Raw genomic sequence first — 13,050 nt, 5'->3', positions numbered from 1 at the left:
TGTTGGGCTAGAAAGCAAGAAAGTGCTCAAAAGCTGATGAGGACATATCCAAAGGACTCAAAAACTGCTGGAAAAAGGTACCACTTGCCAAATTTTGGGTAAACTTAATATCAAAAAGACTGGGGAGAGTTGCAGGATACAAGATGAATGTACAGAAATCTGCTGCTTTTCTATACACTAATAATGAACTATCACAAAGAGAAATTAAGGAAACAATCCCCTTTACAATCACATCAAAAAGAATAAAATACCTAAGAATAAACTTAACCAAGGAGGTGAAAGACCTAGACCCTGGAAACTATAAAATATTGATGAAGGAATCTGAAAATGATAAAAAGAAATGGAAAGATAGTCTGTGTTCTTGGATTGGAAGAATTCATATTATGAAAATGTCCATACTACCCAAAGCAATCAACAGATTTCATGCAATTCCTATCAAAATACCCATGACATTTTTCACAGAACTAGAACAGATAATCCTAAAATTCATATGGAACCATGAAAACCCCAAATTGCCAAAGCAATCTTGAGAAAAAAGAGCAAAGCTGGAGGTATCACACTCCCTGACTTTGGACTATACTACAAAACTGCAGTAATCAAAACAGCATGGTACTGGCACAAAAACAGACACATAGATCAATGGAACAGACTAGAGAGCCCAGAAGTAAACCTACACACTTGAACTATGACAAAACAGGGAAGAATACACAATGGAGAAAAGACAGTCTCTTCTGCTGAGAAAACTGGACAGCTAAATGTTCTAAGAATGAGATTAGAACATTTCCTCACACCATATGTGAAAATAAACCCCAAATGGGGAGTTCCCTGGTGGGCTAGTGGTTAGGATGCCGGGCTTTCACTGATGTGGCCCAGTTCAATCCCTGGCAGGGGAACTGAGATCCCACAAGCCACATGGTGCAGCCAAAAAATAACAAAACAAAAACAAACAAAAAACTCAAAGTGGATTAAAAACCTAAGTGTAAGACCTGAAACCATAAAACTCCTGGAAGAAAACATATGCAGACCACTCTTTGACATAAATAGTGGCAATATTTTGGGGGTCTGTCTCCTAAGGCAAAAGAAATAAAAGCAAAAATAAACAAATGGGACCAAATTAAACTTAAAGGCTTTTGCACAGCAAAAGAAACCACTGTCAAAACAAAAAGACAACCTACAGGATGGGAGAAAATATTTGCAAACAATGTGATCGACAAGGGGTTAATATCCCAAAATATACAAACAGCTCATACAATTCAATATCAAAAAACAAACAAACAATCCAATCAAAAAATGGGCAGAAGACCTAAATAGACACTTTTCCAAAGAAGATATACAGATGGCCAACAGGCACATGAAAAGATGCTCGTCATTGCTACTTATTAGAGAAACACAAATTAAAACCATAAAGAGATTATCACCTCACACCTGTCAGAATGACCATCATCAAAAAGTCCACAAATAACAAATGCTGGAGAGGATGTGGACAAAAAGGGAACTGTTGTACACTGTTGGTGAAAATGTAAATTCATGCATCCACTATGGGAAACAGTATGGAGGTTCCTCAAAAAACTAAAAATAGAACTACCATATGATCCAGCAATTCAATTCCTGGGTATATATCTGAAAAAAACAACTCGAAAGATATATGCAGTCTACTGTTCATGTCAGCACTGTTTAGAACAGCCAAGACATGGAAGCAATCTAAATGTCCATCGACAGATAAATGAATAAAGAAGATGTGGGGGGTGTGTGTGTGTGTGTGTGTGTGTGTGTGTGTGTGTATAATGGAATATTAGCCATAAAAAAATGAAATTCTGCCATTTGCAATAAGGTAGATGGACCTAGAGTGCACTATGCTTAGTGAAATAAGTCAGACAAAGAAAGACAAATACTGTATATCATTTTATGTGGAATCTGAAAAATAAAACAATGAATGTATAAAGCAAAGCAGAAACAAACTCACAGACATAGAGAACAAACTAGTGGCTACCAGTGGGGAGAGGGAAGGGAAGGAGCAAGTTAAGGGTAGGGGATTAAGAGATACAAACAACTATGTGTAAAATAGATAAGTAACAAGGATATATTGTACGGCATAGGGAATTACAGCCATTATTTTGTAGTAACTTTTAATGGAATATAATCTGTAAAAATACTGAATCACTACGCTGTACACCTGAAACTAAAATAAAATTTTAAATCAGCTATACTTCTATTTTTAAAAATCTGGTTTGGAGATAAATTAAATATTTAAATTAAAAAAAAAGAATGATGATAGGAATGAATAATATCCATTGAATTAAAAAAAAAAAAAAAGAATCTGTGAGACCACACTAACAAACACAACAAAACTACAAGGCGGGGAAAAGGATAGCTTTTCTTCACAGAAGAATACCTATGAATAAATAGAAAATCACCATTTTTCAGCCATCATTTTGGTAATTATTTTAGGTAAGCATCATCAATTTTTGGTACAACCATGAGTAAAAATTTTGGGGGAATACAATAACATGTACAGTCTCCAGGTTTCTCCTCCCAGATTATTTGTTAAATACAAGAGGAAATTAGGTACCTTTACAACAGAGAAATCTGGCCAACACCATCTTGACCAATGACCAAACTTATTGGCACTACCAAAGGGGCAATGACATTGGGTGCCTCTGATGTGATACAGGACAAGGACACATCACTTAGGTAGTATTCATGCCAAAAAATGCATAATCAGACACCTAATCTCAAGGATACAATTAAAAATCCAAATTGTGGGACATTTCTGCAAAACAACTTTTATTGCCACAAAAGAAAAAAATAAAACTTGAAGAACGTGTTCTAGAATAAAGGACAATTCAGAGACTTGACAACTAAAAGCAATGCATGATCCTCGATTGAATCTTAGATCCAGAAAAACAAAACAAAAAGCTCAGCTACACTGGACATCATTAGCATAACTGGGGAAATCTACAAGAGAACTATGTATTAGACAATAGCATTACATCAACATTCATTTTTTGAGTGTGATGATTATGTGGGAGAATGTCCTTCTCCTTAAGAGACACATGATGAAGCTTCTAGGGGGAAAGTGTCTTGATGTTTGCAATTTATTCTCAAATGATTCAGCAAAATTTTAAATGTATAAATATATAAGACAGTGATGTGGCAAATGTGGCAAAACATTAAGAACTGGTGAATCGAAGTGAAGGGTATATGGTATTCATTGTGTTATATTTGCAACTTCTCTGTAGACTAGAAATTTTTGAAAAATAAAAATTGGGGGGCTTCCCTGGTGGCGCGGTGGTTGAGAGTCCGCCTGCCGATGCAGGGGACACAGGTTCGTGCCCAGTCTGGGAAGATCCCACATGCCGCGGAGCGGCTGGGCCCGTGAGCCATGGCCGCTGAGCCTGCACGTCGAGAGCCTGTGCTCCGCAGCGGGAGAGGCCACAACGAGAGGCTCGCATACCGCAAAAAAAAAAAAAAAATGGGATATAAAAAATAATATCCTACTTCAAACTTGACCAAAAAAGAATTCATCAATGTGTCTTACCATACTGAGACTGAAACTCAAACTCCTTCTCTTGGTCTACCATCTTTGCTTGACAAGCTACTAATCATTCATCAGGTTCCAGATTAGAAGTTATTTCCTTTGTTAAGCCTTCCTAAACACCAAAGCCAGGATAAGGTCTTTACTGTATAGCACCTTGTACTTCCCTTGTAATAACAGTAACCATTGTGTTATTCACGCCTGTTTACCTTTACCTGTTAACTTAATAAGGAGAGATACCAATCTATCTTTTGCCTGTTGTTTTCCCAACATCCAGCCAAACACCTGGCACTCAGTCTGTTGTTGTAGACATAAGTGTTGTCCAACGAATAGGTCCAGTTCTTCCCTGGACACACAGTAGGACTGTACTTCCCCCTCCCCTTGGGTAGATGTGACCATGCAACTTGGCCTAACAAAGATGTCTGAGTGCAAGAGGTATCTGCCGTTTCCAGGTGGGAGCTTCAAGAGCTAGTCCATGCTCTTCACCCTCTCTCTCCATCCACCGTGGTGACTGGCAATGGTCAGGGTGACGGGGTGAGGATGGTGGGGAGCAGAGCCCCTAACTACCCAAACTGGGGGTCCTATCAGCCTAGATACCTACATGCCTGTGAGGAGCAGGATCCCCTGCTAACCATGCTCCCCTTCCCCTCTAACCATGTTGGACACATAATATGAATACAAAAAAAATAAACTTGGGGAAACCAAGGAGATTTTGAGGCTCTTTGTTATATCAGCACAAATCAGCATATCCTGACTGATATATAAGTGTTCAAATACTGAATGAAACAATTCAAATAGCCAAATATTAGCATTAGGTTTAAAATCATCTGAAAAACGTAAATATTCTTCAAGGGGACGGGTCAAATAAATCACCCTTTACTCACACAGTGGAATACCATGCTGACCTTAAAAATAACGAAGAAGGGGCTTCCCTGGTGGCGCAGTGGTTGAGCATCTGCCTGCCGATGCAGGGGACACGGGTTCGAGCCCTGGTCTGGGAAGATCCCACATGCCGCGGAGCAACTAGGCCCGTGCGCCACAACGACTGAGCCTGCGCGTCTGGAGCCTGTGCTCCGCAACAAGAGAGGCCCGCGCACCGCGATGAAGAGGGGCCCCCGCTCGCCGCAACTAGAGAAAGCCCTCGCACAGAAACGAAGACCCAACACAGCCAAAAATAAATAAATAAATAAATAATTTTTTAAAAAAAATAAATAAATAATGAAGAAAACCTTTATGTAATGCTCTCCAAGAAAAAGTAGAAAAGGTAAAGTGGAAAAAACAAGGATACGTACAGATACGTGGTTGCATACGTATACAACCAAATAGTCAACCGAAAGTGTTGACCAAAGAGCCCATGTGGGATAGATATTAGATTTCAGTGCGACTTCCGGGACAAACCACATCCAGAAACTTCTACACGGGTTATGACAATGAGTGCGATGACCCTAAAATCCCTCACCAAAAGCGAGGATGTCATAGAGTCCAGAATGAGGGGACCTGTGAAAACTGTTGGAGGGGACCATGGCGCTCAGTGAGCCCTGTGTCTCCCTCCCCCACAGTCGAGAGGAAGGCGTCAGTGGGGCCACTCAAAGACTTACTATGGGTCCCCGACAATTTGGGCAGGGAGTCTGATGTCTGGTTCTTCCCAGAAGAGCTAAAAGATAAGAGACTGGCTGGCTAGCTGCTCGGATGGAGGGTTGAAGGAGAAGTTGCTATGTTGGGGTTGACCTGCTCTCCCAGAGTCTGTTCGGGGACAGGATATGTGAGTGTTTGCATGGACCCAGGAGTTCGCTGGAGCAGAGGAAAGCTGGGGTGGACCACCACATGCCAAGGAACTATGAAAAGAATAAGCAACCAGGCGGGATAAAGAGGCAGCAGCCCTCCTCCAAGAAACTGTGGGCGGGAGAGCCCTGGAAAAGAGAACTGGGTCTCTGCAGGACACGTGGAAGGACCTCGCCAGAGGGAGTCAGCTGGGACCGTGAGCCACGCTTCAAGGGCCGGGAGCCAGCTTACCACCGTGCCTGTCAACAGAGCACCTTCCTGTTCTTCTATGCCAAAGGCATCAGAACATTAGCCAGTGTGTGAGGGAAAAGAGTGAAAAAAGACCTTGCCATCCTCATACCCCTTCCTGCTTGGATCACCATATGGAAACAGACATTCTGAAATCCCCAGCAAGTCTGTGCTTTGTTACTTAAAGCAACTTAGAAGACTTTGTATTGCCTGTGACCTGAAGTCCTGGGGCTTGCACCTTTTTATCTAAGAGTAGAGAAAGAACTCCTCTACAGAGCAAATTGAATGGGACAGTGGATGACAAAGAAGGCTGCTTTGGGATTAAACCTAGCAGCCCCACATCACACTTCCATTCACATGTGTATAAAATGTCACTGGAAGAACACACAAGAGACTGTGTGTGGTGGTTGCCTCTTGAATGAGGTACTAGAGACAAGTGTGAGAGGAAAGTTTACTTTTCCTACATACTTCTTTGCACCTGTTCAGTTTCTGGATCTCCTCAAGCCCATGTGCAAAAAATAGATGGTCCTGTTGTGAAATTACCTGTATTCAATATGGAATGGCCAAGGGGTACCAGCTCCAACTGCCTGGCCTCTAATTCTGGTTAGGTCACGACTAGCCATGGATCCTGCAGCTTCTTACCCAACCTCTCCACGCCAGTTTCATCAACTGTAAAATGGGAATAATGACAGTGCCTCTCTGGGTTACTGTGAGGAAGATATGTTTTAGTTCATGATAAGCTCTTTTTTTTCTTTTTTTTTTTTTTGCGGTACGCGGGCCTCTCACTGTTGTGGCCTCTCCTGTTGTGAAGCACAGGCTCCGGACGCACAGGCTCAGCAGCCATGGCTCACGAGCCCAGCCGCTCCGCGGCATGTGGGATCTTCCCGGACCGGGGCATGAACCCGTGTCCCCTGCATCGGCAGGTGGACTCTCAACCACTGCGCCACCAGGGAAGCCCCTATGCCAAGCTCTTTTAACAGTGCCAGTCTATCTGTGCTCAGTGAGTGTTGGCTGTTATTATTACCTGTAATAGTAATAATGATGATGATGTTAAAGGGGAAAGTCCATCAGAAGAAAAGGAAAAAAATCTGAATACCATTAAGAGCTAGTCCAGTTTTTACTTTCATGGGACGTAGAAAAGAGATTTAGAGTAGATAAAATGGGAATAAAGTTGGGTGGCTTGTAAAAGGAATCATCTGAGAGACCAAATGCTTAAAATCAGAAAACAATAATCACCTGATAAGTATCACCTTCCATATAAAATAAATCCCACCATCCAGCAATCCCACTCCTGGGAGTATACCCAGACAAAACTATAATTCAAAAAGACACAGGCACCCCTATGTTCACAGCAGCACTGTTCACAACAGCCAAAACATGAAACAACTATATTTCCGTTTTTTAAAAAAATTTAAGTAAATACATAAATCACACCAAGCCTATTAAATAAAGCATTAGACATTACGATTGGAAAAATAACAGTATATCTAAGGACAGCCGCATCAAAATAAAACTAGTCACTCACTGGGAGAAATTAAGGGAAGAGCCAGTGAGGTCAGAGACATAAATTTAACCACCAGAAAATGAGTCATGAACTTGCAATACTAGAACGGAAAGGAAAGGGGGACAGGGTACTCTTTTTGGAGAGTGCTGGGGAGGCCGACATCCTCGAACAAGGCAGGTACCCGTTCTTTTGTCACAGACACAAAACACAACTGGCTGGCAGACAACCATGTGTCTAAATGGCAGAAGATGAGGAGAGGCAGAAGGAATTTTGCAGGAGGGTGGCGACATCACTCAAGAAAGACCATAGTGAGAAGACTGAAGACGACTGCCCTAGGATGCCCTAGGGAGGGGGACATCCCTGGTACAAGTGCCTCCGCCAGGAAAGCAAAGTCCCCACGGAGCCAAGCCCTTCGTACACACAGTCCAAACAACCAACTGCAGCAGGAAAAATTTAAGACAACTGCATGGGATGGCATTCAGCCCGAGTCTGGAAGCCCACGGCCCGGGGAAGAATGCCTTCAAGCATCCCTAAGCTGCAGCCCTTGCGCTGCGAACCCACTCTGTGTCAGACAGATGAGGGAAGGAGGAAGGAAATTCAGACATTCAAGTGGATTATGGGAAAGTGGGGAGCATCGTGCATCTCAATGTGAGAATAACTAAGGTCCCCACAAGTAGAAGGACCAGACAATAAGCTTCTAGGAATCAAAGGAGACAAAGTATAGACCACATGATTCAGCAGCAGAAAAAGCCTGTCTTAGGAAGAAGCTGAATATGAATGCTAGGATTGCCCAGGGTGAGAGATACGCTTTGGGGACCCGCAATGTACCAAGCAGTCCAACAAAGTAACAACAATCAAACGGACCAGCCAGGCCTGCTGTGTCAGGTTGCATCCTGCACACGGGCCTCCAGCTGACAGGGTCAAATGGTGGCTGAACTCTAGTCCCCAGGTCCTGAGCCAGGAAAGGGTGTCTTTTTGGACAGACCACCTTTCCATAATTCACATAAACTCATCTTCTGTGTTAGAAGTAGGAGTGAAAAAAGGGGTGGCCAAAGACATACAAGACCAAAAAAAAATAGTTACGTACCCAAATGGTGAGTGGCCACAGACCGTGATAAAGTCACCAACTAGGTGTGACAATGACAGCTAGTGCGTGCAGAGCACCCACTGTATATCTGGTGCTACGTGGCCCCATGACAGATAATCCCATTTTATTATTATTATAGCAATTAGAAGTGATGTGGTTCTCATCAAAAAAGTCTCCAAGGCTAAATTAAGAAGCAGAACTGGAAACACAGCAAGTCTGGCTAACAGACAAGAAAATCAGAGGAAGCAAAAGCTACAGCCGTAAAATAAAGGACAGGTTTTCTGTGTGAAAATCATAGATAACGTTGCCCCACACGGGGCCTTGAAGAATGTGAAGGCTCCACCTCATTTTTTCCACTACTCAGGTTGACCTTACTACCACCAGTATGATCAGAACTTCCCTTGATGAGGGGTCACTGTTTCAGGGAGTTCAGATGCCCTCGTGCACGGCAGGTCAGCAGTGCAGTGCTCTGACAAGGCCACAGACTTGGAGACGACAGGACCTCAGCTAAAATTCTGAATATCACTACTCTTACTTAGATGGCCTTGAGCAAGTAACCCACTCCCTCTGGATCTCAGTTGCTTAAATCTATAAAGCGAAACTCGCTATCCCCATTTTGCAGATGAGAAAACTGAGGCCCGGAGAAGTGAAGAGACTTGCACAAGATCACACAATTGATAGGTAGTAGAGCAGGGACGTCTTCTGACACTAGCCTGGTGCTGTCAGAACTTCCTAAGGGTCAGAATCATGCCTGTCCTAAAGCTCTACATGAATCTCTGTTGGTTATCTCAAAATAATAAGTACATGAACATGTGTAATAAATGAAAGGTTAAACATCTCTAATGACAAACGCATCTTTCAGTTGGTCCAAATTAAAAGTAGGCTGATATAGGACTTCCCCCCTGGTGGCACAGTGGTTAAGACTCTGCGCTCCCAATGCAGGGGGCCCAGGTTCGATCCCTGGTCCGGGAACTAGATCCCACATGCATGCTGCAACTAAGAGTTCACATGCCACAACTATGAAGCCAGTGAGTCACAACTAAGGAGCCCGCTTGCCACAACTAAGCAGCCCGCCTGCTGCAACTAAGACCCAGTGCAACCAAGTAAATAAATAAAAATTTTTTTTTAAGTAGGCTGATAATAAAACAAAGTAAAACTCTTTCCAAATTATCTCAATAGACCTAATGTTTTTAGGTACGTACTTTTGAGCATTTCTCAAAGCTTATAAATGCTAATAAATAACTTATTTTCCAAACAGACCTAAGTAAATGCTGGGGCTTAGAGATCAGTTTGCCTCAGTAATTAATAATAAAATTTTAATTTACATTTCAAGGTCCCCATTAAGTAAAAGGGTGGATTCTCCCTGCAGTGGAACTGTCTTGACTAAACATGTTTAATCGAATTGTGCAAAACCCAGAAAAGTTCAGGGCCCCTTAAATAACAGAGCTTCAGCAAGCAGCCAGGGATCTTTTTGGACAAAGTTCTCATAAGTGGAACAAACTGAGAAAGATGTTAAAAATCACAGGCAGCACTGAAGTGCAGAAAAATATATTTAGGCATCAAAACCCAGAGAACAGAACCCTGCCTTGGGGAAGAAGGGTCTTTTATTTCTAAAGTTATTTTCAGAGACCGGAAGACCAGAGCAAGAAAAGGACTACCTGCATTTTTTCCAATAAGATAGGCTATATATTAAAAAGCAGCCGTGTCATAAATGCATTCACATAAAATGACTCTGTAATCGTTAAAAGCACACTGGCATAAAAATATAGAAATTTTAGTATAACCGGTTTGATGTAAGAATAAAAGTATTTAAGGTGTCAGCTTTTTGCTTTCTAAACTCTTGAGATTTAGCCAAAAATTATTTTGAAATATCATTCAAGAGGACCTTAACTAAGGACAATTTCCTATTTACAAATATAAAGTAGAAATCAAGCTACTCAGTGAATCATAATTAGGCAGAAATTAAGGGTTCCGAGCATATGCCTACATCCAATCTTAAAAGGAGTTATGTAAAAATGAGCCCATACTCATAAAAAAACATCTGCAGGGATATACATGAAATGTTACTCAGGTTGTTGCTAAGGAGTGGGATTAGATCATTATCGGGAAATACTCAAAATATGTTGTGAGGTAGACAACCTAATGCTGGTTGGAAGAGAAAGAGAGGCAGGTTGATTTTATTTCTACCAGTTTATTATGTGTGAGATCATTGCGAGGCAAATGCAGGGCACTTTGCTAGGTACAACAAGGAAGACCAAGATGAATCAACAAAATCAAAAATCATGTCCTCAAAAACTCAAAAAAGCTCACGACCCAGGAGCAGAGGTAAATACATGTTCCAACAACGAAGTACAGAATTCAAAATGTGCCACAGTACTGACATGAAATACAGAATGGTATTAGGGCAAGAGAGAAGAGAGATTAATTCTAAATAAGTGGGATCAGGGAAGCCTAGACAGAGATGGCCTTTCCAGTGGGCTTTCGATTTTGGCAAGTGAATGATGGGGAAAAAATAAAGTCAGTACTGAGAAGTACTTTCATGCATTCATTCAATCAACTGTTCATTCATTCATTCAGTTCTCTATTCATTCATTCATTCAATCCTCCTAGGCACCCTATAAGGCAGGTACTCTTAGCCCTGCTTTACACGCTCAAGCTTGCTTGAGCTCACACAACCAGTAAGCAGAAGAACCAGGACTGAACCCAAGCTTGTGTCTCTCTGCTGCGCTGCCCCTCTAGACAAAGAGAAAACAACTGGGCCCTATAAGCTAAGGAAACAGGATGAACAAGGTCACAGAAGAGGAAACTTACATTTATTAAAAAGAAACCATTTATTAAAGGGTCTCCATGGATTAGCCGCTGTATGAAGTGCTTTTTACATGGAATTTACTTATTTTTCCCATGAAACGGTCATTATCACATCTATTTTAAGGATGACAAAACGAAGATTTAGATAGGTCAACTATCAGGTCAAACAGCTCATAAGTAGCAAAACGGAAATTTACACCAGGTCTGAGTCCAATCCCAGGTCAAGCCAGAAAGATGGATAGCTTTAGGTGCTTATTTAATCCCTAAAACAACACTTCACAGCTGGTCCTAGTGTTTTTCTCATTTCACAGGTAAGAAAATTTAAAAAATCAGATAAGGTAAAAGTAACTTGCCCAAGGTCAGAGAACTGGTAAGAGGTGAACCCAAAACTTCACGTAGGCAGCCTGACTTCAGAGCCAGAATTCTGATCCCGTGACTAAACCACCAGAAAAACAATGAATGCAAGCCAAATCACAGACAACTTCTAATGTCAAACTGGGACTCTGTCAGCTATGCAAACTCACTGAAGATTTTTGCTGTGGAGAACATGATCAAATGATGTTTTAGGAATAAAGACCTTCAGTAGACATATCAAAATTAGATTCTTAACATTTAATATGACATGGAACACCCTGCTTGTAGAGCTTTTCAAATAAGGTTAAACACTGTTTCAATAAGGTTTGTTTACCTAAGAAGGTCATCTGTGTAGTTACTCAGCAAGCACTCAACTGTGTAACCTCCCTAAAGGGTCAAGTAAATTACATTAGATTTATCCATCATTACATTTTTCTACAGATTTCTTTACACAGTGATGTGGAAATTGCAAATTGAGCAACAAATCATAGAACCTGCCTTCCCAAAGCAAAACAAGAAAGGAGGAAAGGGTGGGGGGCTTCCCTGGTGGCGAAGTGGTTGGGAGTCCTCCTGCTGATGCAGGGGACGCGGGTTCGTGCCCCGGTCCGGGAAGATCCCACATGACGCGGAGCGGTTGGGTCCGTGAGCCACGGCCGCTGAGCCTCCGCGTCCGGAGCCTGTGCTCCGCAGCGGGAGGGGCCACAGCTGTGAGAGGCCCGCGTACCGCAAAAAAAAACAAAGAAAGAAAGAAAGGAGGAAAGGGGGTAAAAGATCAACAACGGAAACAGGTTTGCTTTTAACATTTCGTTTTTGCCTTTTGGCTATCATGCACAGCAGCTTCTACCAAACATTACCACAAGGTACCCAGCTGAGAGGCCTGGGACTGTTCACAGACAAAACAGGTTCAACCTTCCACAGCAACACGCAGAGTCTGACTCATCGGAACAGCTGGCATCAATTCTTAATGAGTCCCAGAGCCCCCAAAGTCCTTCCTACTTCTTTTTCCTGCCGGAGAGCCCCTTCTCCTTTCCCTTTACTTTCTCTGTCCCAAATTCCTGAAGACCTTCCCCATACCGCCTCTTAGGGAATCACTGCCAATCCTTTCCATCCCGAGGCCGACTCGGAGGTTTCCCCAGGGCTTGAACGCCGCCACTCACCAGGTGCAGGGCCAGGGGCAGCAGCAGCAAGAACAGCCACAGGTAGAGGTGGCAGCTGTTAGTGAACTTGCTCTGGTCCGGGTCGTGGTACCAGCCCCCGGTGAGTGCGGCCCACACGCCCTGCCGAAGCAGCAGCAGCACCCGGGACGCCATGCCTGCGCCCCGGGGCCGGCGCGCGCCGCGCGGCCCGCTGCCAGCCGTCCGCTGCCCGGACGCTCTCAGCTTTAACACGCGGGCCCTCGCGCGGCGTCACGGACGCCGCCGCCGCCGCCGTCGCCGCTGCCGCCCCCTCCAGCTCCTTCCGCCCCACGACCGAAGCTCCAACTGCTCTTCTGCCCGCACCCGCGAACCGCGGCGCCGGAGCCGGCTGCTGCCGCCGGGCAGGTGGGCGCCATGTCCGAGGGAGGAAGGATTTTCCCAGGGTGCTCAGAGGCGGCTGCTGGGAGGATGCTCCAGAGGCTCCTCCCAGCGCCCGCCTAGAGTCACTCCGTCGGCCTTCCTTGGGGGAGGGCGGCGAGGGGGTCGCGAGGGTGAGAAGAATTTCTTGAGTCCCTCCAGCCTCTTCTCTTACCTCTGGCAGCTCCCCCCTACCTCT

The 13,050-nt window shown here is 43.6% G+C and overlaps 1 protein-coding gene across 2 annotated transcripts in view; it reads right to left on the bottom strand.

Moving 5' to 3' along the window:
* Window positions 1-12,837, bottom strand: part of PCNX2 (pecanex 2) — a 274,216-nt gene extending 261,379 nt beyond the window's left edge. Inside the window, exon 1 of one of the 2 annotated variants that reach the window (XM_060035057.1) lies at window positions 12,456-12,837. In XM_060035057.1, the coding sequence (XP_059891040.1) occupies window positions 12,456-12,608 (153 nt within the window). In that variant the 5' untranslated portion in view covers window positions 12,609-12,837. The remainder of the gene's footprint in view (window positions 1-12,455) is intronic. The other variant, XM_060035058.1, reaches the window with a different exon arrangement.
* Window positions 12,838-13,050: the final 213 nt, after the last annotated feature.

This window comes from Delphinus delphis, chromosome 16 (assembly GCF_949987515.2).
Source record: "Delphinus delphis chromosome 16, mDelDel1.2, whole genome shotgun sequence".
Lineage (NCBI taxonomy): Eukaryota > Metazoa > Chordata > Mammalia > Artiodactyla > Delphinidae > Delphinus > Delphinus delphis.
The sequence above is the reverse complement of the archived record's forward strand: the minus strand, read 5'-3'. Positions and strand labels throughout refer to the sequence as shown.